General features: G+C 39.6%; 3 protein-coding genes across 3 annotated transcripts; 2 read left to right on the forward strand and 1 right to left on the reverse strand.

Annotated features, from left to right (window-relative positions):
- Positions 1 to 1640: 1640 nt before the first annotated feature.
- On the forward strand, positions 1641 to 2573 carry LOC103117642 (olfactory receptor 2AG1-like). The gene has a single exon (XM_007527740.1). The coding sequence runs from the start codon at positions 1641 to 1643 to the stop codon at positions 2571 to 2573; it is 933 nt and encodes a 310-aa protein (XP_007527802.1).
- Positions 2574 to 13577: 11004 nt separating this feature from the next.
- Positions 13578 to 14528, forward strand: LOC103117641 (olfactory receptor 2AG1-like). Its single transcript, XM_007527739.2, has one exon. It carries the CDS (start codon positions 13578 to 13580, stop codon positions 14526 to 14528), a length of 951 nt encoding a protein of 316 aa, XP_007527801.2.
- A 7855-nt stretch (positions 14529 to 22383) lies between these two features.
- LOC103117699 (olfactory receptor 2D3-like) lies at positions 22384 to 23307 on the reverse strand. Its single transcript, XM_007527808.1, has one exon. The coding sequence runs from the start codon at positions 23305 to 23307 to the stop codon at positions 22384 to 22386; it is 924 nt and encodes a 307-aa protein (XP_007527870.1).
- Between the last annotated feature and the right edge of the window lie 4103 nt (positions 23308 to 27410).

Genomic DNA, 27410 nt, shown 5'->3' on the forward strand with positions numbered 1-27410 from the left:
AGGTGCTTATCTTTCTATATCCTTTTCTTTTATTAATAAACAATTTTACTTATTTGTGAATAGAGACAGGGAGAAATTGAGAGGAGAGTGGGAGATATGGAGAGAGACATCTGCAGTTCTGCTTTACCATGAAGCTTTCCCCCTGGGGTGGGGACCAGGGCTTGAACCAGGGTCCTTGTGCACCTGCTTAACCAGGTGCACCATTGCCTGGCCCCTTTCTATATCCCTTTTTATCTCCTCTTCCCCTATCAATTTCTTTCTGCCCTATCAAATAAAAAATAAAAATGAAGAGGAAAAACGGCCACTCATTCCTAGTGCTGGCACCAAGTTTCACTCGGTGGCAATAAAAAACAAAGCCAACAAACAAAAAACCACTAAGACAAATACTCATGTGCTGGACACACAAGACAAGGATCAATGAAGATAAGGTCTCATAATTGTACACGACACAAAGCTGTCTTACTAAAGTGCAAATGTTTTAGGAGAGGAGAATCATCAAAGAGGAGAGTAAAAGTGCCTGCCTTTGCCATAAAACCCACCTATTTGCAGCAGAGGACTGGCCATGAAAAAGACTCTTGCTTTCTGGTCTGTTGTGTCAGCAATTTGGAAATGAGCCATCAGCACATCCCACAGGGAAAACTAGAAATGCATCACCTTTGATATCATTTATTGATAGACGAGTGCAATACATGGCCAGGAGCAAACCCAAGAGGATACATTAACACAGTGTCTTTCATCATTCTAGTTGAGAAGGCATGAGTCTTTGAACAAAGGATTAGAATAGAGAAGGAGATATTGGGGTGATGACTGAGTCAGAGCAGCCTCCCTCAGAAAGGGGCCCCGGTTCAGAGTAGACCCCAGAGACACTGACTCCAGCTACGGCAGCGTCTCCTTTGGGCAACTCTCCCAATATCTACTTGCTCTGGATTCCTGCCGCCTTTGTCTTGACTCCTGAGCCACAGTGAGAGAGAATGAAGTCTGAGCACCTGAACCTGACAGCTCAGTGTGACAGCAGCTGCAGACAGAGCTAGAGAAAGTCTCCTAGGAAGGCTGGGGCGGAAGCGGTTTGTTTTCTCTTCAGGTGAGCAAACAGGAAAGTTGTGGTGTTGCTTCACAGAAACTGCCCACAGACAGTATCGTACTAGATCTGTCTGTAGCTACCACATCTTCAGAGTAGACCTGCAAGGAATAAAAGAAGAAAGCTTCTTGATATTTTGATCACTGTCCTCAGATATAACCCAACACAGTTAAGCAAGACAACAAGATAAGCCCCCAGATGCTAGAATATTGTTTTTGTTGTTGTTTTATGTAGAGCAAGATTATTTGATTTTTATAAGAAATACAGACTTAGGCTTGAAGTATAAATAGTTTATGCAGTGATCTCTTAATGTTTAGCTATACTTTTTAACCCTTTCTCCATTTTCATAGTTCATTTTTCAACATAATGAAAAAGTCAGAAAATTAGATCTCAGATATGAAGTCAGTTATCAGGGGGTAAGGCACCAACTCATTGACTTCTTCCTGCCTGTGCTCAGTGTCCTTATGTTAAAAGGGTGGTGGTGGTGGTAATTAGTACAACTATCTTCATTAAAATGATCACTGACTAATTAGGGGCTAGGCAATTAAAGAAATAACGGAGAATGGAGCTCTGGAATGCCACTGTGGGAAGTGACTTCCTGTTGATGGGCATTCTGAATGACAGCGGGTCTCCTGAGCTGCTCTGTGCCACCATCACTGCCCTGTACATGTTGGCCCTGACCAGCAACAGCCTGCTGATCTTGGTCATCACAGTGGATGCCCGGCTCCACGTGCCCATGTACCTCCTGCTCGGGCAGCTCTCACTCATGGACCTGCTCTTCACGTCTGTTGTCACCCCCAAGGCCCTAGTGGATTTCCTGCGTGGTGACAACAGCATCTCCTTTGAGGGCTGTGCCCTGCAGATGTTTCTGGCACTGACCCTGGGTGGTGCCGAGGACCTGCTACTGGCCTTCATGGCTTATGACAGATATGTGGCCATTTGTCATCCTCTGAACTACATGGTTCTCATGAGGCCAAGTGTGTGCTGGTTTATGGTGGCCTCATCCTGGATCCTGGCATCCCTAAATGCTGCAGTACATACCTTGTACACCATGCACTATCCCTTCTGCAGAGCCCGGAAGATCAGCCACCTGCTCTGTGAGATTCCTCCTCTGCTGAAGCTGGCCTGTGCAGATACATCCAGATATGTGTTCCTGGTGTACGTGACAGGTGTGACCTTCCTCTTGCCCCCTCTAGCTGCTATCCTTGCCTCCTACACACTGATTCTGTTTACTGTGCTGCACATGCCCTCCACTGAGGGCAGGCAGAAAGCCCTTGTCACCTGTTCTTCCCACCTGACTGTGGTTGGAATGTTCTATGGAGCTGCCACGTTCATGTATGTTCTGCCCAGTTCCCTCCACAACTCCAGACAGGACAACATCATCTCTGTCTTCTACACAATTGTCACCCCTGCCCTGAACCCTCTTATTTACAGTCTGAGGAATAAGGAAGTCATGGGGGCTTTGAGGAGGGTTCTGGGGAAATATATTCTCTAGACACAGGCCTGACACAGTTACCAAATAGATAATGATTGTGGGTGAGTTTCAATTTCAGTGTCATGTATTTGTGAGTCATAGCAGTAGTTTTAGTTTTACTAAATACCAAAGCCCTCTTGACTTCAGAGAACTATTCTCTGAACTGGGTTCTTAGATAATGGAGAGCCGTATATTCAGAAAATACTTTGGACTTGCTAGTTTATTAGGTAAATGGTTGTTTGGTTAATTAAATTGGAAATGACAGTAGTTTTGTAACTCTATTTGTTGTCCAGGATTAAGGAACAATCCATATTTATGACATAGAATCAGTCTCTATCATGAGATAATGGAGAAGGTTTCAATTAGAAAAATTTTATATTGCTTAATATCAAAATTAAAATTCTAAAAATATGAATAAAATAATGAGGAAAGTCCCAGATTGGAACTAAGGATCAGGGCTTATCCAATTTGTAGAGATATAATTAATGGGGTATATATTTAGAGAAATATTTACAGTTATTGTTATAAAGAGCCAACCTGCCTTTAAAACATTGGAAGTATTCTGGCCTTATATGTTGAATGACTGTCTCACTATACTCTTTATGTGTTCTCTTACCACATGGACTGTCTTTCATAATTAGATCCGCTGAATGTAACAGACATTTCTATTGATATGAAATATTTTACCTTACTCATATTTTGTAGCTCTTTATAAGTAATTGTTTTGAACAAGCTGATAATTATTTATATGACAATGTTAATTTTCTGTATACTGTTTAACTACATGGTTAGGTTTTGTTGTTTCGTAAGCATTAGCTTATGAATATAGTTCATTTTTGTATTTTTTAGGCACATACCTTTACTCTTATTCTTATATTTACATTCTTGATTTCAGATTCACCTAATAATTTCACTAATTTATGTTTAGTTTTTAATCTTTGTGCAATTTATTTGGAATAGAATGTATGGTAAGTTTTCAAGTTTATTGTATTTCTAGTTTATTTTTCTATTAGAAATATTTTAAATATTTATTTATTTGATTGTTGGTTTATTGGATAGAGACATAAAAATTGAAAGGGAAAAGAGAGAGAGAGAGAGAGAGAGAGACCTGCACACTGGTTTAGTGCTCATGAAGCTTCCTTGCTGCAGGTGGGGTGGCAGAGGGTGGGAGGAAGGTTAGACATGGGTCCTTGCACATTGTAACATGCTATTTGGAGTTTCTTCAAAGTATGGTATTTCTTTACACAACAGGAGCTATATCTGTACTAGTTCTCTAACTTCAGTTATCTGTAAGGATTCTACTCTTTAAAATAGCTTTTTGATTTTTGTCTTCTACATATCATTCTGAATGAACTTAAAGGTATTAAAACCCTTTATTTTGACATTAGTTTAAAGTGCTATTTGAATTATAGGATTATAGAATCACACCTTGATGTGTACATATATATCCTTCATACCCACCATAAAAGTTCTGCACCATTCACACTGACACCACATTTAGCTACTTCCTCTGTGATCCTTCCCCTTCCCCTATACTAACCACCATATTCTTTCAGAGTTGAAGAGTTATTTTGTTGTGTTTTGATGGTTCTCATTGTCGCTTTGCTATTTGATATATGTTATAAAATAAAAGACATTACCTGGTCAACTTTTAGTGATTGGTTATGTAAACAAACAAAAAGCAAACATTGGTATACTCACTGTGATAATAATTCAATCGGCAATTAATTTGGAAAATTTGACATTTTTTTAATACTCAAGTTACCCTACAAAGAATGTGGTATGTATGGCACCATTCTAAAACAACCTGTTTGTTACTCTCTAAAAATACCATTTCACAATTTCCCTCAGCCTACAACTACACATAATACTGTGTAGAAAAAAAAAGAAAATGAAGTAGTAATTTCTCATTTTGCGCTTCAAGATTTACCCGCATATCTGCACAATATATTTTGGTCTTTGAAAGAGAGTCCATTGGGGCCCAAATGTTCCACTAGTAGTCTTTATACCTAAATTTATTACTAATCTGTGAATCTGGTCTTGGTATTCTTGTTTCTACTCTGGATGGCCTCTCTCTTGACTGGAATATTTTCTGCATACTGCAAACATGCTTTCTACTCCCATCTCAAGTTCTTTTTTCCCTAATCTACATTCCCACCTCCATTTAGGATCATTCTCAGAGCAAATCATCTTGAAAGACAAGCCTCTACCCATAGTTTCCATCTTTTCTACCATTCAAGCTCATGATATTTTTTTAAAAATATTTTTTATTTATTCCCTTTTGTTGCCCTTGTTGTTTATTGTTGTTATTGATGTCATCATTGTTGGATAGGGCAGAAAGAAAAGGAAATAAGAGAGGAAGACAGAAAGGCAGAGAGAAAGACAGACACCTGCAGACCTGCTTCACCACCTGTGAAGCAACTCCCCTGCAGGTGGGGAGCTGGGGCCTGGAACCAGGATTCTTAAGCTGGTCCTTGTGCTTTGCGCCACCTGCGCTTAACCTGCTGCACTACCCCTGACTCCCAGCTCATGATCTTTTAATGAGGCTTCTCATTCACACTTTCAACCCCCTTCTCTCAGACAGAGATTATATGACTGATCTTCTTGACAAAAAAATCATAGTTTATATATTAAGTAAATCAATAAGCGTGAATTTGAATATTATCCATGATGATCAAAGCCATAAAATTTTTAGAGATTAAAAATTTCATTCAATAGGCAGTACAATAAATCTTTGTAACCTGTATGTCTCAGAAAATTTAGAAAAGTGTAGAGTTACTTCCAATATTTCTAATCAGAGTAGCTTTATCACTGATACTTTTGTTTCCAGCTCTGAGTGTGTATGTGTGCTCTGTGCTTTTCCCTAGAAGCCATTCTGCTTTGATTATACCGCCACCTTTAACTGCAGAAAAGCTGGTGTGCACTTTGCAAAACTCTTCGTTTTTAATTTTAACACAGATCATAAAGATCTGAGATATACAGGTGGGAAGGAGAGAGAGAGAGAGAGAGAGAGAGAGAGAGAGGCAGGGAGAGAGAGAGGGAGAGAGGCAGAGAGAGAGAGAGAAGGAGAGAGAGAGAGGGAGAGAGAGAGGGAGAGGGAGAGGGAGAGGGAGAGAGAGGGAGAGATGCACTAGACACCTGCTCAGCTCCAGTTTATGGCAGCTCTAGGGATTGAAACTGGGACATTGGGGTCTCAGACATGACAGCACTGTGCTATCTTCTAGGTTCTCCCTCAGTGCTTTCAAAAATTTCTCAGGCCGGCAGCAACAAATGCTGGAGAGGTTGTGGGGACAGAGGAACCCTTTCACACTGCTGGTAGGAATGTAAATTGGTCCAGCCTCTGTGGAGAGCAGTCTGGAAAACTCTCAGAAGGCTAGACATGGACCTTCCATATGATCCAGTAATTCCTCTCCTGGGATTATACCCCAAGGACTCCATAACACCCAACCAAAAAGAGGTGTGTACTCTTATGTTCATAGCAGCACAATTCATAATAGCTAAAACCTGGAAGCAACCCAGGTGCCCAATAACAGATGAGTGGCTGAGGTGTGGTAATGTATACACAATGGAATACTATGCAGCTATCAAGAACAATAACCCACCTTCGCTGACCCATCTTGGACAGAGCTAGAAGGAATTATGTTAAGTGAGCTAAGTCAGAAAGATAAAGATGAGTATGGAATGATCCCACTCATCAACAGAAGTTGAGTAAGAAGATCTGAAAGGGAAACTAAAAGCAGGACCTGACCAAATTGTAAGTAGGGCACCAAAGTAAAAACCCTGTGGTGAGGAGTAGACATGCAGCTTCCTGGGACAGTGGGGGGTGGGAGTGGGTGGGAGGGATGGGTCACAGTCTTTTGGTGGTGGGAATGGTGTTTATGTACACTCCTAGTAAAATGTAGTCATATAAATCACTAGTTAATTAATATGAGAGGGGGAAAATTAATTGTATGTCTCGAAGTTTTTCAAAACACAAACTGAATCTTTTCAATATATAGGCTGTGTAATTGATATGCAGACTCTCTCAAAAGCCTAGACCAAGTAGATCAGAAGCAACCAATGGCACAGCTATATACAAGATACTGGGTACTGTACAGCAAACCCTAACAAAAGGACTTTTCAAAGTTAACCCAATTACCAAATAATGTGATGATAACATTAACTATCGATTGTCTTTTTGAACCCTAAGACAGCAGGAACCTCACATCTCCACTAGGGAGCCTCTACGTCCCCCAGTCCTGGAACCCTTGGATAGGGCCCACTTTCCCGTATGCCTCTCCCAATCCATATCAAATAATATTGCATCTGCCGATCACAAACTAACCAACACAACAATTGCCACCTCAACATGCTTCACTTCAGACTGTGTCCAGAGACTTCACGTGTGGAATGACAACCCTTCAACTTCATTACTCGGGTGAGACCTTTCCTTTCATAGTATACTCCAATTTCATCTCAGGTGGTTCACTTTCTAACAAAGTCCCAAAACCTAGATATACACCAGTTTCTGTGAGAGAGAGCATATGTTCACACATATCCGTAAACTACTGCAAAATATTATGCCTGAAAGCAGAAGTGCACTAGAGTTTTCAGTGAGTACCTCCCTAACACTTCCTCTCCACTATTCCAAGCTTTGGGTCCATGATTGCTCAACAATTTGGCTTCGTATGTTAACTCTCTTTTCAGTCACCAGGTTCCAGAGGTCATCAGGATGCCGGCCAGGCTTCCCTAGACTGAAGACCCCACCAATATGTCCTGGAGCTCTGCTTCCCTAGAGACCCATTCTACTAGGGAAAGAGAGAGGCAGACTGGTAGTATGGACCGACCAATCAACGTCCATGTTCAGCGGGGAAGCAATTACAGAAGCCAGACCTTCTACCTTCTGCAACCCACAATGACCCTGGGTCCATGCTCCCAGAGGGATAGAGAATGGGAAAGCTATCAGGGGAGGGGGTGGGAAATGGAGATTGGGTGGTGGGAATTGTGTGGAATTGTACCCCTCCTACCCTATGGTTTTGTTAATTAATCCTTTCTTAAATAAAAAATAAAAAAAAATTTCTCAGGCTGGCAAAATAGCTCAGTTGAATAGTGTGCTGCTTTGCCATGCGCACAACTCAAGTTCAAGCCCGGTCCCCACCACATGAAAAGTGGATTTAATGCTGTGCTTTCTTTCACTCTATTTCTGTCTTTCTCTCTGCCTCTCTGCCTATCTCTCTCTCTCTCTCTCTTTCTCTCTCTCTTTTAGCCTCCAGGGTTATTGCTGGGGCTCGTGCCTGTGGCCATTTTTCTGATTTTTTTTTTTTTAATAGGATGGAGAAACTGATAGGGGAAAGGGAAGATAGATAGAAAAAAATGCCTGCAGACCTAATTCACTGCTTGTGAAGCAACACTTGCAAGTGGGGAGTCTGGGGGGTTGAATCAGGGTCCTTGCTTAACCTGCTGTGCCATGGCCAACCCTCCGTCTCTAACTGGAAAAAAAAAGAGAGACACAGAGAGACTTTCTCTCTTTTCATATTATTACTATCAAAGTTCAGTTACCATCTTACTGTATTTTTGTTTAGATTTTAATTCTTATTTAACTTACTTGTTTAGTGGAGAAATAAGCAAAAAGACTAGAGCACCACTCCACCATTTTATGCAATTCCAGGACTGAACTTAGGTCCTCACCATGGAAGGCATGAACCTTACTGCTGAATCGACTCTCCAGCACTAACTCTTTTATACCCAGGTACACTCACAAGATTTTCATCAGCATTCACTACTTTGTGTGTTTATCTTTATTTTTTTCTGCATGAAACTTAGGAAACACTGCACTCCTTTCAAGTATCATGGGTGGCAGACAGTCATAACCCTGAGACACATACTCATGGAAAAGGCACATGGGACTATTAGTGGTCCATGTACAGGAGACCTTATAATGACAAATACCACAGAGAAAAGCTTTATGAAGTGTTCTAGACCAAATATATGACAAAAGAGGTGTGGAAAGAAATAAAGTATACCCCACTTTTGCCACAAAATTCAACTATCCGGGGCCAAGGCTGACTGAAAGGGTCCCCTGCTTTCTGGTCAACTGAGTCAACAATTTAGAAAGAAGCCATCCGTATATCCCTTAGGACAAATTCAAACTCAAGTTCTCTTAGCTGATATAGTGAAAGAATGGTGCAATAATATGGGCAGGAAAAAATATATATCTAAGAGGATTCTACTTTTTTTTTTAATCCAGCCACTTAAAAAAATTGTGATTATAGTCCTCTGCAAGATTGTAAGATTACAGGGCATAGTTCCACACAGCACACACACAGCCACAATTCTGTGCTGCATCCTCCCAAGGAAAACCACCATTCTTCTTTTTTTTTTTTTTTTTAAAGTTTTTATTTCAGAAAGGATTAATGAACAAAAACATAAGGTAGGAGGGGTACAACTCCACACAATTCCCACCACCCAATCTCCATAACCCACCCCCTCCCATGATAGCTTTCCCACTCTCTAGCCCTCTGGGAGCATGGACCCAGGGTCGTTGAGGGTTGCAGAAGGTAGAAGGTCTGGCTTCTGTAATTGCTTCCCCGCTGAACATGGGCGTTGACTGGTCGGTCCATACTCCCAGTCTGCCTCTCTCTTTCCCTAGTAAGGTGTGTCTCTGGGGAAGCAGAGCTCCAGGACACATTGGTGGGGTCTTCAATCCAGGGAAGCCTGGCCAGCATCCTGGTGGCATCTGGAACCTGGTGATTGAAAAGAGAATTAACATACGAAGCCAAACAAATTGTTGAGCAATCATGGATCCCAAGCTTGGAATAGTGGAGAGGAAATGTTAGGGAGGTACTCACTGTAAACTCTAGTGTACTTCTGCTTTCAGGTATATATTTTGCAGTAGTTTATGGATATGTGTGAACATAAGCTCTCTCTCACAGAAACTGGTGTATATCTAGGTTATGGGACTTTGTTAGAAAGTGAACCACCTGAGATGAAATTAGAGTGTTCTAAGAAGATTCATTAACATCCTGTTTCTTTGACCAATGTAACTGGCTAGGCTATTCCAGTTGAGAAAACAAGTACTCCTGAACACAAGGCTAGAAGAGAGTAACAGAAATGGCATCATGGTTGTTGATGTTTCTTACAGAGTCAGAGCAGCCTCCCTCAGGAAAGGGCCCCAGATCACTGTAGACCCCAGAGACACTGACTCCAGCTACGGCAGCGTCTCCTTTGGGCAACTCTCCCAGTATCTACTTGCTCTGGATTCCTGCCGCCTTTGTCTTGACTCCTGAGCCACAGTGAGAGAGAATGAAGTCTGAGCACCTGAACCTGACAGCTCAGTGTGACAGCAGCTGCAGACAGAGCTAGAGAAAGTCTCCTAGGAAGGCTGGGGCGGAAGCGGTTTGTTTTCTCTTCAGGTGAGCAAACAGGAAAGTTGTGGTGTTGCTTCACAGAAACTGCCCACAGACAGTACTAGCTCTCACTCTGTGACCATATCTTCAGAGAAGATCTGCAGAAGAAGAGAAGGAACAGAATTGTCCCTGACACTTCCCTGATCTGAATCAACAGATGTTTAAGTCAACTTGACACAAATTATACTACTTGGATACTCCTAAAAAAAAAAAAATCCCATCTTTCTTACTCATTTCTTTTGGAGCATCTTGACCCCCGAAACAAATTCCCAGGGCAGTTTATGTGATTGGTAGCTGAGTTTCTCACCACTTGAGGTAAGGATTTTGCCCTTTTAGAGGACAGTATGTAGCTTCTAGAAATGTTGAATTTAAAATTGAAGTCAACAGGCAAATATTGGATGACTTCCCTTATTGGTGGAAGCTAATAAGGAAGTATGAGGAAAACATAGGTTGAAACTTGGACTGGATGTGCTGTATTGCAGTAAAGCAAAGGGCTCTGAAGGAAGGGGTTGTGGGGAGAGGTAGGTAAAGCATTTTGGACTCTGTACATGATGGTAGAGATAGATTTAAGCTGGTGGTGAGAGTGATGTATAGACACCTATCACAGGGAGATAAGAAATTGTACACATGTGCCAACAACTGTCTTGTAAACCACTATTTCCCTAGGAAAAATGATTTTAAGACATAAAGGCCAAAACAGACCCTTGAACTTGAGCTATTGCTTTGTACTCTGTTCCCACGCTGATTCTGTAGTCTTGGATTTACACACCGTGAGGAGGAATAAATGGTGACTGGTGAAAGATCCCAGTTTACAAGTTTCCTCTCAGTACCTGTCTGTAAACTCCACAGGCTGAGATGGTCTCTGATAGTGTGTGTGTGTGTGTGTGTGAATCTGCCAAGAAATAATATCGTAGGGCTATGTGAGAGCAGATTATGTGATTGTGATATGCTCTAGTCACCTTTAACCCAGAGGAGATTAACGAGACCAGTGAAATCTTAATGTAGACCACAAAATAGTGAACCTGTTGGTAGAATAACACTTCATTTACATTGTTTTTTAAACTTTCTATTAGAATATATTAATTTTTAATTTTTATTTATAAAATGGAAACACTGACAAAATCATAGGATAAGAGGGGTACAACTCCACAGAATTCCCACCATCAGAACTCTGCATCTCATCCCTTCCCCTGATAGCTTTCCTATTCTTTATCCCTCTGGGAGTATGGACCTAGGGTCATTATGGGGTGCAGAAGGTGGAAGGTCTGGCTTCTGTGATTGCTTCCCCGCTGAACATGGGTGTTGATAAGTCAACCCATACTCCCAGACTGTCTCTCTCTTTCCCTAGTGGGGTAACTTACATAGTTTTAATCCTTATTTGTAGTTGGAAGTATCTGTCCAATTCCCACAACTCATGAAACTGGTTTCTGTCAATCTCAGGTCTGTATGTCTTGTTTTCTCTCTGGAATTAAGTACCACCTTCCCACTGTGCTACTCCAGAATAGAAGCCCTTCTCCTCAGTCACTGTTGCCCAAAATCTAGTAACTACCTTATGGCTACTCTGTTCCTCAGATAGCAGATTAAGTGTTTGGGTCAGGAGGAAGAGAGTAAAGAGAATTGTATGTATGGTTACAATGTGCAGTACACATTCTTTTGTTGACTACAACTTCACCATTACTCTTAAACACAAATGCTCTGATCTTCCTAGCCTTGTCTGCTATTGACATTACACTTCTGATTTCCAAGAGCCTCACATTTTGTCGTAACCTTTAAACAGAGAGAGGTTTTCAATATGTCTATTGGCCATCTAGATATCTTCTTTGAGGAAGATTCTGTTTATGCCCTCTCTCCGTTATTTATTTATTTATTTATTTATTTATTTATTTATTTATTTTGTTGCTTAGTTTTGTAAGCTATATATATATGTGTGTATATATATATGTTTCTTTTAATTATTTTTATTTATTTAATAAGATTATTTTGTTTTGATTTTAGCCTTTTGTATCATATTTATGCACACAAATCTTCTCCCATTCAGTAAAGTGTCTCTCATGGATACGTAGGACTTAAGAAGCAAAGAAAGAGAGGGCCAGGCACTACTGCAGAAGTTTAAGCACACAGGGTGCGAAGTGCAAGGACCAGAGTAAGGATCCTGGTTTGAGCCTCTGGCTCCCCACCTGCTGGGGGATCACTTCACAAGTGATGAAGCAGGTCTGCAGGTGTCTTATCTTTCTCTCCCCCTCTCTGTCTTTCCCTCATCTCTTGATTTCTCTCTGTCCTACCCAGCAACAAACACGCGCGAGAGAGAGAGAGAGAGAGAGAGAGAGAGGGAGAGAGAGGGAGAGAGAGGGAAAGGGAGAGGGAGAGGGAGAGGGAGAGAGGAGAACCAAAGAAAGAGAAAACACAAGCTGAAGCTGGATTGGGTGTGGTCTGGTGCAGCACAGTCAAGAATTTGCTGTGGTGTGTGGGTGTTGTGGGAAGGGTTTGAAGGAGAGAAGGTTGAGAAAGCATTGGGCACCCAGTACAGTGTAGTGAAGAGGACCCAAGTTCCTGATGGAAGTGGTGTGTGCACATCTAATACAAGGACATAAAGAATTTAGTTGTATGACGGCAACAAATTAGAAAAAAGGGGAAAAATAAACAAACCTACCATGACTGCACTGATTCGAGAGAGTTATCTTAAACATCCCAAACACACCACCACTTAGTCTCAATCTACAGTCTGTTTCCAAAACTTGGGGAATGTACGATTGGCCAAGAGAGATGACTAAGGTGAACATACTGTCTCTTTCAATGAGGACTGTGTCTGCTATTTCAGGGATAGAAACAGTTGAAAACACAACTATCTGGAAAAAGAAGTGGAAGTCATTTATTCACAGCTTTCCTGTTTCTGTTTTAGAATATGCTATTCAAAATGTATCACTGACTGGGTATTTAAGTCATTCAGTAAACTGCTAACACCTAGGGACAAGTATAACAACATGGATGCTGGAATATTGTTTTACTACTGACAAACAGATGATTTGATCTTGCTTGAAAGATACACTTTAGGTTTAATGTGCTAATTCTTTTAAAAAAATTTTCCCTTTTGTTGCCCTTGCTGTTTATCATTGTTGTTGTTATTATTGTTATTGCTGTTGTTGTTAGATAGGACAGAAAGAAATGGAGAGAGGAGGGGAAGACAGAGAGGGGTAGAGAAAGACACCTGCAGACCTGCTTCACTGCCTGTGAAGCGACTTCCCTGAAGGTGGGGAGCCGGGGGGTCAAACCGGGATTCTTATGCCAGTCCTTGTGCTTTGCACCATGTGCGCTTAACCCACTGCACCACCGCCCGGCTCCCATGCTAATTCTTTTATGGAGTGCTTACTTAATGTTTAGCTTTAGCTACCTCCTTGTTCGCCATTTACACAGTTCTTTATTCAAGATAAAACTAAGAATCAGATATCCTGAGATCAATAGGTAGAGTAAGTTCACTGGGAAAAGCAGCAGTTTGTTGGCATATTATTGACTACCCTTAGAACATATCTGACTATTTTTGATGTTACAAAATTACATGACACAACAGTTTTACATGGCCAAGCAAAAAGACAAAAGTTAGTGAGATCAATTTTGTTCCAGGAAATTAAAGAAACAACCAGGAATGGAGCTCTGGAATGCCACTCTGGGAAGTGACTTCCTGTTGATGGGCATTCTGAATGACAGCGGGTCTCCTGAGCTGCTCTGTGCCACCATCGCTGCCCTGTACATGTTGGCCCTGACCAGTAACAGCCTGCTGATCTTGGTCATCACAGTGGATGCCCGGCTCCACGTGCCTATGTACCTCCTGCTCGGGCAGCTCTCACTCATGGACCTGCTCTTCACGTCTGTTGTCACCCCCAAGGCCCTAGTGGATTTCCTGCGTGGTGACAACAGCATCTCCTTTGAAGGCTGTGCCCTGCAGATGTTTCTGGCACTGACCCTGGGTGGTGCCGAGGACCTGCTACTGGCCTTCATGGCTTATGACAGATATGTGGCCATTTGTCATCCTCTGAACTACATGGTTCTCATGAGGCCAAGTGTGTGCTGGTTTATGGTGGCCACATCCTGGGTTCTGGCATCCCTGAGTGCACTAATGTATACCTTGTACACCATGCACTATCCCTTCTGCAGAGCCCGGAAGATCAGCCACCTGCTCTGTGAGATTCCTCCTCTGCTGAAGCTGGCCTGTGCAGATACATCCAGATATGAACTGCTAGTGTATGTAATGGGTGTGACCTTCCTCTTGCCCCCTCTAGCTGCTATCCTTGCCTCCTACACACTGATTCTGTTTACTGTGCTGCACATGCCCTCCACTGAGGGCAGGCAGAAAGCCCTTGTCACCTGTTCTTCCCACCTGACTGTGGTTGGAATGTTCTATGGAGCTGCCACATTCATGTATGTTCTGCCCAGTTCCCTCCACAACCCTAGACAGGACAACATCATCTCTGTCTTCTACACAATTGTCACCCCTGCCCTGAACCCCCTTATTTACAGTCTGAGGAATAAGGAAGTCATGGGGGCCTTGAGGAGGGTCCTGGGGAGATATATATTGGCCTTGCACTGTACCATTTAGTATGGCTCATGAGTTCATTTCAAAATTCTTTCAATTCAAAGAAAAGGTTTCTCCAAAGGGGAAAAAAGTGATTTACCTTATAATTCATTGTAAAAACAGTGTAGCTTGAAATACATATTTAAACAGAAAAGTAAAATATAATATGGCTTTAAAAATATCTTTTTGAATTCTCTACCCACAAAATGATTTCTAAGGTATGTGTCACATTCTGTTTAAAATTTGTGCTCTTTCCCCGACGTAGTTCTGAGTTAAATGAGGCTGAGAGACATGATCTGTGACCACGGCAGTATATATACACAGCAGTGTCTCATCTTTGACTCTAGAACTTCTTTTAAAATAATAAAATTAAGTGTAGTAGAAAACCAGCTACAATCTCTTTATTAACTGATAAATTCTGTATATATTTAGATATAATTCTTTCATTTTAATGCAATATACTTTTAACTGAGTTGTGCAAGTTAGAATCTTCTTTTCTTTACTTAAACAATTACAGAGAATATTTCTATGTTATATGGTAGCTGTGGTAAAGAGCTAGGAGTCAGTTTTTAGAATACTATGGTTTAAATTCAAGTATATTCACTTACTCATCTAACTTTGAGCATGTTACTAACCTTTCTGCACCCTTCCATATTGTGGATAACAATAAGCTGTCAATAGTCATAAAAGCTGCTTCATAGTTGTGAGGATTAAAGACATTTATAAACCTAAATGTAAGATACTATTACAACTCATGGTCTGTGATGAGTAATAAATCTAAACTCTTACATGGATAAGTAGCTTTGAAAATACAGTGGCATAACATGACATTATATGGGACCTTTGTGTTAGAATAGGCTATTTTGTCACCATTATAGGTTGAAAGTTGTGTGTTTGTGTGTGTGTGTGTGTGTGTGTGTAAGCAAAGTTGACGTCTGGGTGTGTGACTATTTTATTTTAAACCTTAGAATAAAATTTTATGAGTGGACTGATCAGAAACATGGTAAAAATATACCTACTTAGTATTCTGAGTAAAAAGAGGAATTCATTTAAATTATTATGCATTTTGCATTTTCAGATATTTTTTATTGACCACTCACTTTCTCATGATAAGCTTAACATACAAATAGTTTTTCACTAATTTGTATATAACACTCAATTCATTGTTTTAACTTTCATAATTTACTTGTTTATATTTTTCTTTTTTTTTTTAATTTTTTATTTAAGAAAGGATTAGTGAACAAAAGCATAAGGTAGGAGGGGTACAACTCCACACAATTCCCACCACCCAGTCCCCATAACCCACCCTCTCCCATGATAGCCTTCCCATTCTCTAGCCCTCTGGGAGCATGGACCCAGGGTCGTTGAGGGTTGCAGAAGGTAGAGGGTCTGGCTTCTGTAATTGCTTCCCCGCTGAACATGGGCGTTGACTGGTCGGTCCATACTCCCAGTCTGCCTCTCTCTTTCCCTAGTAAGGTGTGTCTCTGGGGAAGCTGAGCTCCAGGACACATTGGTGGGGTCTTCAATCCAGGGAAGCCTAGCCAGCATCCTGGTGGCATCTGGAACCTGGTGATTGAAAAGAGAGTTAACATACAAAGCCAAACAATTTGTTGAGCAATCATGGATCCCAAGTTTGGAATAGTGGAGAGGAAGTGTTAGGGAGGTACTCACTGCAAACTCTAGTGTAATCCTGCTTTCAGGTATATGTTTATATTTTTCTTACTGAATTGTTAGAGTTTACTACAAATGAGAGATACTGATACTTTGATTGCTATTTTATTTTAATAGGATTTTATCTAATTTGTTATTGAACTTTTTACACAGTGACATCTATTGGTCTTGTCCACTTAATCTCAATGATTCATGTTGGGGTGTAATTTTCTATTCTATTTAGGCCATAATCTATATATCTTTTTTAAAAAATTACTTTGAAGTTTACTTTTAAATTATATGGTGAGATTTTGGTTTTTTTTCTAAGTTGTCACTTTCCTGGCAATATTTAAAAATATTTCTTCCCTTTTCATTTATGTCAATTATTTTTATCACATATTACACTCTATTAAGCATGTTATTAAGTTATATTTATATCTTTCTGATTCCTTTCCATTGACTCCTTCTGAAGATACTTGAACTATCATCTACATCTTAGCAGCTCACTGCTCAAGTTGATAATCAATACTCAGATATTCCCTCTAAAACAGTTTGCAAACTCAGTATTGTCTCCAGCCTTAAAATCACTGCTTCATACGTTCAATCTCAGCTTTCCCCATCCTGTACTCAGAGCAGAAGGTGTAGTGTGGGGTAAGAAAGAGAAGGGAAGAGAGGGCAGCTCTTGTCTTCTACTCGGTAACTTCCCGCCCACCTGTGTGTGTCTGAACATTCACACCTGTTTTCCCAATTGCAGCTGTCTACCAAAGTCTCACTCCTACAGAGTCTCTTTAATCTTAAATATTTTCATCCTCTTTTGTAGATCATATTTATTATAGAAATCGCTTTGATTATTCCATCATAAAGTAATCCTTACTCTGACTTTACATACCCTTTAAATTTTGACGCATTTAATTTTGCTTTTCTTAGAAGGAAAAGAGAGAGAGAGAGATGCATTCAATATTCGTTTCCCCTTTCCTGTTTTTCTACTCACTTTTAAACCTACTCCCATTCACTCTCTTATCTCTTTTCTTTGGGAAGGTCATCATTAATGTTCCAGATAAAGTGGTTATCCCTTCGTCCACCTCTTTCAGCCAGTGAATAGCCAGTCACTTGACTACCTTCTTCATCTTAATTGTTTCTTCTCTTGGCTTCCGAATAAAACTAGCTGCTGGCTGTCCTCATTCCTCCACAGGGTACCTTCTTCTTAATGAAGCCTCTTCTCTTCCTGAATTTGAAAGTTTCACCACAGTGTTAATATAAAGCTCCCTTTCTTCTCACATAGTAAATCTCATCCCAGGTAACTTCATCTATTAAATACCATCTGCTTTTTTTTGTTTTGTTTTGTTTTGATTTGATTTTCTCTTACATGTGCTATGAGATTTTCTTTTTTAAATTTAATTTATTTATAAAATATAAAATAGAGAATATTAACAAAACCATAGGATAAGAGGGATAAAATTCCACACATTTTCCACCACCAGAGTTCCATGTCCCATCCTTTCCACTGGAAGCTTTTCTATTTTTTATCTCTCCGGGAGTATGGACCCAGCGTCATTATGGGGTGCAGAAGGTGGAAGGTCTGGCTTCTGTAATTGTTTCTGCTTTCAGAAACTACAGATTTATACCTCTAATTACCTTCTCGCTATATCCAATGAGTACTTCCACATAGCCAGGCACATGACTCTTAGTTCTCCTGATCTGTTTTTCCTCTTCTTTTAAAGTCTAAGTCAGTGCCATAATTGATCAACCCCAGTGAATCCACTTGGCCTCCATCTACACAGAGTCCAAATAAATGTATTTCCCTTGATCTCCTTTCAATATCTCAGTCCCAGTGACCATAGTCTGTTTCTCAACAATAACTTTTTAATAGGTCTAATTTCTAATTTCTCACTCTTACCTCCACTACTACCTGTTTTTTTCTCTGGTAGACATCTTGGTTGCCATAAACCTAAAGAGTACCCTGTCATGTTTCTGGATGATGCATATGATTTTGCCCCATGTCTTTTTGTGTGTGTGTGTGTGTGTGTGTGTGTGTGTATCTATATTTAAAGTACAGACAAGAGAATCCCTTACACTCAGTCTATGCTAATCCCACTAAAGCCTTCCTATCCACCCTCTTGTTGTCCAAAATTTCCCCAGCTTTAGGAAGAAATAGTAGTTATTCTTCTGGTCAGAATTTTTTAATGCTAATTTTCTAATCTGCATTGCTTTCTACTTATACAGACTGTATTTTAAAGTTACTAACTTGTCTAAGAGGCTACCAATCTAAGTGGCAGCAACCCCAAACTGAAGGCAGACTCAAAATATCATTGCAACAATCATTATGAGAAGCTTCTTTATTTATAATTTTGTTGTCCTTCCTGTCTTCATCTTCCAAATTGAAATCTCTCTGAAAGCAAGGATGAGAGCAAGGATGTACTTCACAATTTCATCTCTATAAAAAATCTATGAATACGGGCTGGTGAAATAGCTTACTGGGATAGTGTGCTGTTTTTCCATGCACGTTTGAGCCTGATCCCTACTGCATTGAAGTAAGCTTCACTGCTGTGGCCTCTTTCACTATCGTTCTGCCTCTCTGTCTCTAAAAATAAACAAATAGATAAGTGTAGCATAGTGTCTGTTGTAACAGTGTGAAAAGATACAGGTGTGATTGCATGTGTGTAAAATCACCAAAGAAATAGTGACATATCAAGGGGAAAAGGGGGAGAGATGGAAAGAGGAGAGAAAAAAAATAAGAAGAGAAACAAAGAAATAGTGACATATGCCGTGCTCTCAGGTGAAAAGATTTAATGCTTTTATTTAAATGTACTTTATTTTTTAGTAACTCATGAATTAAATGTAATAACTATAAAAATTCAACTGGCATTTTAAAAGGTATCTTTAAATAAGCTAAAAATAGGGAGCATATAAATTATCAAGTAAGTTTTGAAATTTTTGAATCAAACAGGTGCAGAAATTAAAGGATGCATCAATGTGCTTATTGAAAGTTAGTATGTATTATAGCAAAGTGTCAAAGTAATGGAAGAAAGAATGAGTAAAATATATAGCAAATGTCTAAATATTTAGGAAAAAGTACCAGATTAACATAAACTCTCCTAAAATTCAAATGTTTTTAAGATATAGTAGTTAAAAACAAAGGCTTGTGGGGGGCCAGGCAGTAGCACACTGGGCATTTTTTTATTTTTATTTTTTATTGAAGAGTAGTACTCTTTTTTATTTTAAATTTATTTACAAAATGGAAACACTGACAAGACCATAGGATAACAGGGGTACAGTTCCCACCGCCAGGACTCCATATCCCATCCCCTCCCCTGATAGCTTTCCTATTCTTTAACCCTTTGGGAATATGGACCCAGGGTCATTATGGGGAGCAGAAGGTTGAAGGTCTGGCTTCTGTAATTGCTTCCCTGTTGAACATAGACGTTGGCAGGTCGATCCATACTCCCAGTCTGCCTCTTTCTTTCCCTAGTGGGGTAGGGGTCTGGGGACATGGGGCTCCAGGATACACTGGTGGGGTTGTCTGCCCAGGGAAGTCCAGTTGGCATCATGGTAGCCTCTGGAACCTGGTAACCAAGGACACCGGGTTAAGCACACATCGTATGAAGCACAATGACCCAAGTAAGGATCCTGGTTTGAGTCTCCAGCTCCCCACCTGCAGGGGCATCACTTCACAAGCAGTCTATCTTTCTCTCCCCCTCTATTTTACCCATATCTCTCAATTTCTGTCCTATCCAATAAAAAATGGGGGAGGGAGACTTGTATTGGGATGCCTGCCTAGTCTATTCATGTCCTTCTGTCCTTTTTTCCCTCTGTCATTCATGTGGGGCCACATGACTGAGTTTCAACAAATAAAATTGAGCAGATGTGATATTCTCTCTCTCTCTCTCTCTCTCTCTCTCTGTCTTTCAGATAGGGACAGAGGACAGTGAAAGAGACTACAGCATTGACATTCCTTCAGTGCAGGCAGGAGGGCAGAAGAGGATGGTTCCTGCATATGGCAAAACCACACACAATCCAAGTGAGCTATTTTACCAGTCCTCATGCTCTTTTAAAACTACTAAATCTAGCAAAAAACAAAACAAAACAAAATATTTTATCTTCTTTAATAATGGCATGCAGAGGATCTTGACAATGGCAAATAATAGGGCTTCTCTTAGCTACGATCCACGTACCTGCTAAAATAAATGAAATAGCCCAGAGTGGTGAAGTACTGGTGATGACACAAGTAATGTTAGGGAAAATAGTTGTTTGAAAATTATTTACAACTGTTTCTTACCACATAACTGGGTCGAATAGATATGGTAGGGGCATACATTGTCTAAAATAATTACTTGATCCCTTCATAGAGAAAATGTACTTATCATCATTTTAGAGCAACTACTGATTTTTGCTTCAAATAAAGGGAGACTACAACTAACACATGAAGACAACACAGGAGAATCTTTTTTGAAGATGAGGTTAGGAAAGTGTCTGTTGCTAAAAAAGTCAAATGTGTGCAATTCTCCTGATGATCCACCTTATAACTCCATTCTTTTTTTAAATTTCTTTATTGGGGAATTAATGTTTTACATTCAACAGTAAATACAATAGTTTGTATATGCATAACATTTCCTAGGTTTCCATAAAACAATACAACCCCCACTAGGTCCTCTGTCATCCTTCTTGGACCTGTATTCTCCCCACCCACCCACCCACCCCAGAGTCTTTTACTTTGGTGCAATACGCCAATTCCAGTTCAGGTTCTACTTGTGTTTTCTCTTCTGATCTTGTTTTTCAACTTCTACCTGAGAGTGAGATCATCCCATATTCATCCTTCTGTTTCTGACTTATTTACTTAAATGAATTTTCAAGGTTCATCCAAGATCGGATGAAAACGGTGAAGTTACCATTTTTTTAATAGCTGAGTAATATTCCATTGTGTATATATACCACAACTTGCTCAGCCACTCATCTGTTGTTGGACACCTGGGTTGCTTCCAGGTTTTGGCTATTACAAATTGTCTGCCAGAACATATGTGTACACAGATCTTTTTGGATGGGTGTGTTGAGTTCCTTAGGATATATCCCCAGGAGAGGAATTGTAGGATCATAGGATAGGTCCATTTGTAGCCTTCTGAGAGTTCTCCAGACTGTTCTCCATAGAGGTTGGACCAATTTACTACATTCCCACCAGCAGTTCAGGAGGGTTCCTTTGACCCCACACCCTCTCCAGCATTTGCTGCTGTTACCTTTTCTGGTGTATGACATTCTCACAGGAATGAAGTGGTATCTCATTGTTGTCTTTATTTGCATTTTCCTGACAATCAAAGACTTGGATCATTTTTTCATGTGTTTCTTGGCCTTTTGGATATCTTCTGTGGTGAATAATCTGTCCATGTCCTATACTTGTCACTCCCCACCATACCTTTATCTGGTTAATTCTTTCATCAAACAGTTCTCAACTTGATAGTAATCTTTCATGGAATGTATGATATATGTATCTGAAAGTCTAGTGACATATACAATTTCATAATTTTTCTGTAATGTAATTTCTCAATTTTAATATCAACTAAATTTACCAATTAAAAGTTTTTTATCATTATACAAATCTGAGCTATTTGGTCATCATTAATCAATTTTTTTCTCTGATACCACTATTCAGTTTCGCCTTCTGTTTGTCTGATTGTTGCTGCTGTTTCAGACTTGATTTGCTACACTTCCTCTGTCTTGAGATATTGATATCTCCAAGGTTCAGTCTTGGATTCTTTCCTGATCTCTTTTCTAACACCAAGTCTCATCTAGAATTGCATTTCAGAATTACCTTGGGCATTTTACAAAACATGGGCATCATGTCCATCTTTGCCAGCCTTAGTGACATTGTCAGTGACCTTCATTGACTTTCTCCTTATTCCCTTTTATCCTTCCTCTGTTCCTTCCTACTTCCCGTCTTCTCTCCCTCCTTCTATACTATTCTCCATCCTCCCTATCTTTCTATTTTCTGTCTGTACTTTCCAGATAGTTCTTACCCTGTTCTGTCTATTAAGATGCCTTGCTTTGATAATCAATTTGATTGATTGATTTGAGAGGAGATGGAAAAATAGTAGGATGGGGAAAGTGAAAGAAACAGATGAAAGTAAGAAAAATTTGAAGAAGTCGTTTCTATTCACATCTCTGAATTGTCATTATTAACACACACACATAGTTAAAGATGGAAAGAAATCAGAAGTAATAATTTCTTATAGTTAAAAGATTATTTTCTAGTTATTCTTCTGAGAGCCCCTTTGACATCCTTGTTCCTCAGACTATAAATGATGGGGTTTAGCATGGGTGTGACAGCTGAGTAGAACACAGAGATCATTTTATCCTTTTCACTCATTATCTTGGAGTTGGGCCTCATGTAGGCAAAGATTGCTGAGCCATAGAACAGGACCACCACAACAAGATGGGAGCCACAGGTAGAGAACACCTTGAGTCTCCCTTCCCCTGACTGCATCTGCATCACAGTGGAGATTATATTCCAGTAGGAGACAAGGATCAGGGAGACAGGAGCTAGGAGGATGACCACACCCATGGCAAAGATGGTCATTTCTGTGCTGTAAGTGTCTGCAGAAGCCAGCTTCAGCAGGGCAGGAGGCTCACAAAAGAAATGGTTAATGACATTGTTGCCTCGGTAGGGCAGGCGCAGTGTGAATGTGGTGTCCACTAGAGATACAAATGCCCCGCTGGCCCAGGACCCTAAGGCCAGCTGGACGCACACCCAGTGGGTCATGATGGTGGAGTAGTGCAGGGGCTTGCAGACAGCCACGTAGCGGTCATAGGACATCACTGCCAGCAGTGCACACTCTGTACACCCAACCAGAAGTAAAACAACAATCTGTGTGGAGCACCCAACAAAGGAGATAGCTTTCCTCTTTACCAGGAAATGGACCAGCACCTGGGGGACTGTGGTAGTTGAAAAACAGAGGTCAGCAAAGGACAAGTTTCTAAGGAAGAAGTACATGGGTGTGTGGAGTCTGGGGTCTGTGTGAATGAGCATGATGATGAGCAGGTTTCCCAGCAAAGTCAGCAGGTAGATGATGAGAAAGAGGCAGAAGAGCAGGACTTGTGTCTGTGGGTCCTGAGAAAGGCCCAGGAAGACAAATTCAGTCACAGAGCTTTGGTTTTCTTCTCCCATAGATACTACTGCTGTTCATAGGTCAGCACCAAGGAAAGAAACAGTTATCAGTTATAAAAGACTCTCTACACTTAGAGATTTTACTAAGCAGTATCTAAAGTAGGTTTTTATTTTATGGCTGTCAATACACTGACAACTTATATATAATTAGAACTGAAAGATATACAGTTATATAATAAGTTCTCAACATAACAGTAATATAAGGTGATTTTTTTTTAGTCCTTACAATTTAATATAATTATTGGTCTTCTCTCTTTGAATTTGTTAGTAACATTAGAAGGACAAAAATCATCTTGAATATCAGATATGACCAAACCTTGATTTGTTACTTAGATGCTTAGTAGACTGAACTATCATCTATTCTTTTTTTCCCCTACTTTTTATCAGTGATTTGTTATGTACATTTGGGAAGGAAGTAAGTTGATGTTATTTCAAAACATTTAAATATTTATTCCATGAATTGATTCAGTCTATGAAAGTGGATTATTTTTCTTGTATATTCCCTTATATTTATTTTTACTTATTCTATTTAAATATTTTTATATTCCAGGAATATATATATATATATATATATATATATATATATAACAACTATTTCATTATATTTCTATGTAATCCTAACAAAACACTTCAAGGGAGAAATGGGAGATAAAGGTGTAGTAGTCTGTTGCACCTGACTTTTAATTTTTACCGTTTATTTTCAATGTCAGGAAGATGCTGAGAACATCAGAAAAAATAGTGACTTCTTGGTAGTTTCACCTGGAGCATTCTTTAATTATTCCCTAATCTATACCCCATACTCTTTTTGTCTCTCTTCGAATAGGCCTTTTGACAGTGATAAAACTTGGATGGTAGTATCAGTTATGATTAGTAATTTCTTTGTATTCACTTTCTAATTCTGTCTGGTTCCTCAGAACCAATTTTCCATCTGGTTATACTAACGCTTCTGTATCCTACATTTTTGGTTTCTTAAACATTGTAAGGCTTGGGAAATAATTCATCTGGGAAGGTGCCTGTTTTGTTTTGAGTGTAACCCAGATTAGAGCTGCTGGTGTAGCCCATGGGTGAACTACTGCAGGGCAGAGAGCTCTGTGCTTTCACACGTCCCCAGCCACTGCCTCTCCATCTTGCTTTCTATCCAAAAAAGTAGGCCCAGAGCAGTGAAGCCCCCAAACAGACACACCTGCCCCCACTCAGGGGGAAAGAAACTGTAGGAAACATTCAGCTTTTGCCTATATTCCTCTACCCCACCTCATTATCCACTACATAAAGTCGAGTCCAGAAATCTGCTCATTTTGAGGGTTTTAGCATTAATCCTCTAATACAGTTATCTGTAGTCACAAAAGTAGCTATCAGGAATACCTAAATAACTTTTCTGTCACTGAGGAGATGAGCCTTGTCCAAAAGGCAATAGGAAGAATTAAAGCATCGTATATTGAGGATAAAGATAGTTTGCAGATGAGATTGCACATATTAAATAAAAATGATTGGAGCCAGTGATGGTGCACCTTGCTGAGCACACATATAACCATGTTCAAGAACCGGACTCCATGTCCTCAGTCCAAGGGGAAAGAGGAAAGTTTCATGGACACTGAAGCAGTACTGCAGGGGTCTCCCTCTCCCTCTTTCCCTATCCCTTCCCTCTCAATTTTTCAGTCTCTATCCTAGTTAAATAATATTTTTAAAAATAAATAAGATAAATCAGTGAATTCAAGCTATGATACTGTTCAGGAATTTGAGACAGATCATCATTTGAGTATTTTTGTTACATATCTAAAATAATCAAATTAAAATTCTAATAATACTTTTCTTCAGAATGACAAACATAACAAACTCTATGTAAGAAGCATTCAGGAACCCACAAAACAGCCTGCTAGTTAAGTGTGTTACCTTGTCATGTACACAGCCCTTGTTCAGGCGTGGCCCTCACTACACTGAAGGCAACTTCACAACTTCAGTGCTGTGAGTTATTTATTTATTTATTTATTTATTTATCCATCTCTCAACTCACTATCTTTTTTTTAACCCTTGTTCAGGTTTGGCCCTCACTACGCTGAAGGGAACTTCAGTGCTGTGGGTTTTTTATTTCGGTTTCTTTTTCTTCCATCTCTCACTCACTACCTTTTTTTAGCCCTTGTTCAGGTTTGGCCCTCACTACACTGAAGGAAACTTCAGTGCTGTGGGTTTTTTATTTTGGTTTTTTTTCTTCCATCTCTCACTTACTGTTTTTTTTAGCCCTTGTTCAGGTTTGGCCCTCACTACACTGAAGGCAACTTCAGTGCTGTGGCTTTTTTATTTATTTATTTTTTCTTCCATCTCTCACTCACTCTTTTTCCTTTTTTCCAGAGCACTGTTCAGCTCTGACTTATGGTGGTATGGGAGACTGAGCATGGTCTTACTCACTATCTCTATCTGAAAAAGTGCAGAGAGGTAAAGCTCCAGAGAAAACAAACAAACAAAAAAAACCCAGTAAAATTAATATTTAAAAAGAAGCATTCAGGATCTATTTAAAGAAATCCATGAAACAAAACTAAGTGAAGACATTGATTTTGTGAGTGTCAACATCATGGTCCTATGATTTTAATATAATCAAAATTAATTCATGAATTCACTGAAATTCATTGTGAACTATTTATAGAGAATTTAATAAGCTTATTTAAAAATTTTATATAGATGACTAATTTCATGTTACAGAATTAGAATTAGAAAAGGAAAATGAAGAAGTGGAAGTGTATCCTACTAAATATAAGTATTTAGTAAAATTTTCTCCCTTATTAATACAATACAGGCTGAAAAAATATGAAATATTTTATCAGTAATTGTGATAGAACTGAAAAGGTCCTAAGGTGTATGAAAATTCAATATAGGACAAAGGTGGCATCTTTAATAAATCTATTAATTAAAAAAAAGACATCAGACAATTGCTTATCCACTTTAGAACATTATATACATATCTGTTTATGTCTGTTTATACACGTGTGCCATACATGTAGGTATAGCTAGTTATTAACCCAAAATTCAGTAAAAATCTAGTTAAAACATCTAAGCTGGGAGTCGGGCTGTAGCGCAGCGGGTTAAGCGCAGGTGGCGCAAAGCACAAAGACCGGCATAAGGATTCCGGTTCGAACCCCGGCTCCCCACCTGCAGGGGAGTCGCTTCACAGGTGGTGAAGCAGGTCTGCAGGTGTCTATCTTTCTCTCCCCCTCTCTGTCTTCCCCTCCCTCTCTCCATTTCTCTCTGTCCTATCCAACAACGACAACAACAATAATAACTACAACAATAAAACAACAAGGGCAACAAAAGGGAATAAATAAATAAAATAAATATAAAAAAACTTAAAAAAAATCTAAGCTTTCTATGAAATTACATATTATATACTTTGTCTATCCAGCTCTATCTACCTATCATATATCTATGCAGTTTGAGGAGGAGGACAACTTTTCTAAAATGTACATGTATTCACACAATTATAAAATAGAATATATAAAGTGAGATATTTAAAATACTAGGCTTCTATCTAATTCATTCTACTGTAATCAAATTTTAATTAAAAAACCTGGAAAATTGGGAGTTGGGCTGTAGTGCAGCGAGTTAAGCGCAGGTGGTGTAAAGCACCAGGACTGGCTTAAGGATCCTGGTTCGAGGCCCTGGCTCCCCACCTGCAGGGGAGTCACTTCACAGGCGACTTTCCTCTGTCTCCCCTCCTCTCTCCATTTCTTTCTGTCCTATCCAACAACAACAACAATAATAACTGCAACAATAAAAAAAGAACCTGGAAATTTAGGAAAATGTATCTACAACATATTTAACAGATAAAGATTCATTTACCCAAAAGTCATGAAACACGATGACCTTCCCTAAATGTAATGGTCTTCCCTGAAATTAAAAATATAACTCCTCAAAACAAACTATATATATATATATATATATATATCCTATGTGACCCAATAATTCCATTTCTGGATCTATGTGTTCAATGGAAACAACATCTGTATTTCCAATAGCTGCCCTGCTCATTGTAGCATTATCACAGTAGAAAAGTTACAGGACCAATGCCAGTGTCCATTGATGGATGAATGGAGATGATGCTGTGAGCTCATGTG

Source organism: Erinaceus europaeus, chromosome 17 (genome assembly GCF_950295315.1).
Source record: "Erinaceus europaeus chromosome 17, mEriEur2.1, whole genome shotgun sequence".
Classification (NCBI taxonomy): Eukaryota; Metazoa; Chordata; class Mammalia; order Eulipotyphla; family Erinaceidae; genus Erinaceus; species Erinaceus europaeus.

Excerpts from the sequence above, each read along its gene's own strand:
- LOC103117642 (XM_007527740.1), top strand. The coding sequence starts at position 1,641 with ATGGAGCTCTGGAATGCCACTGTGGGAAGTGACTTCCTGTTGATGGGC.
- LOC103117641 (XM_007527739.2), top strand. The coding sequence starts at position 13,578 with ATGGAGCTCTGGAATGCCACTCTGGGAAGTGACTTCCTGTTGATGGGC.
- LOC103117699 (XM_007527808.1), bottom strand. The coding sequence starts at position 23,307 with ATGGGAGAAGAAAACCAAAGCTCTGTGACTGAATTTGTCTTCCTGGGC.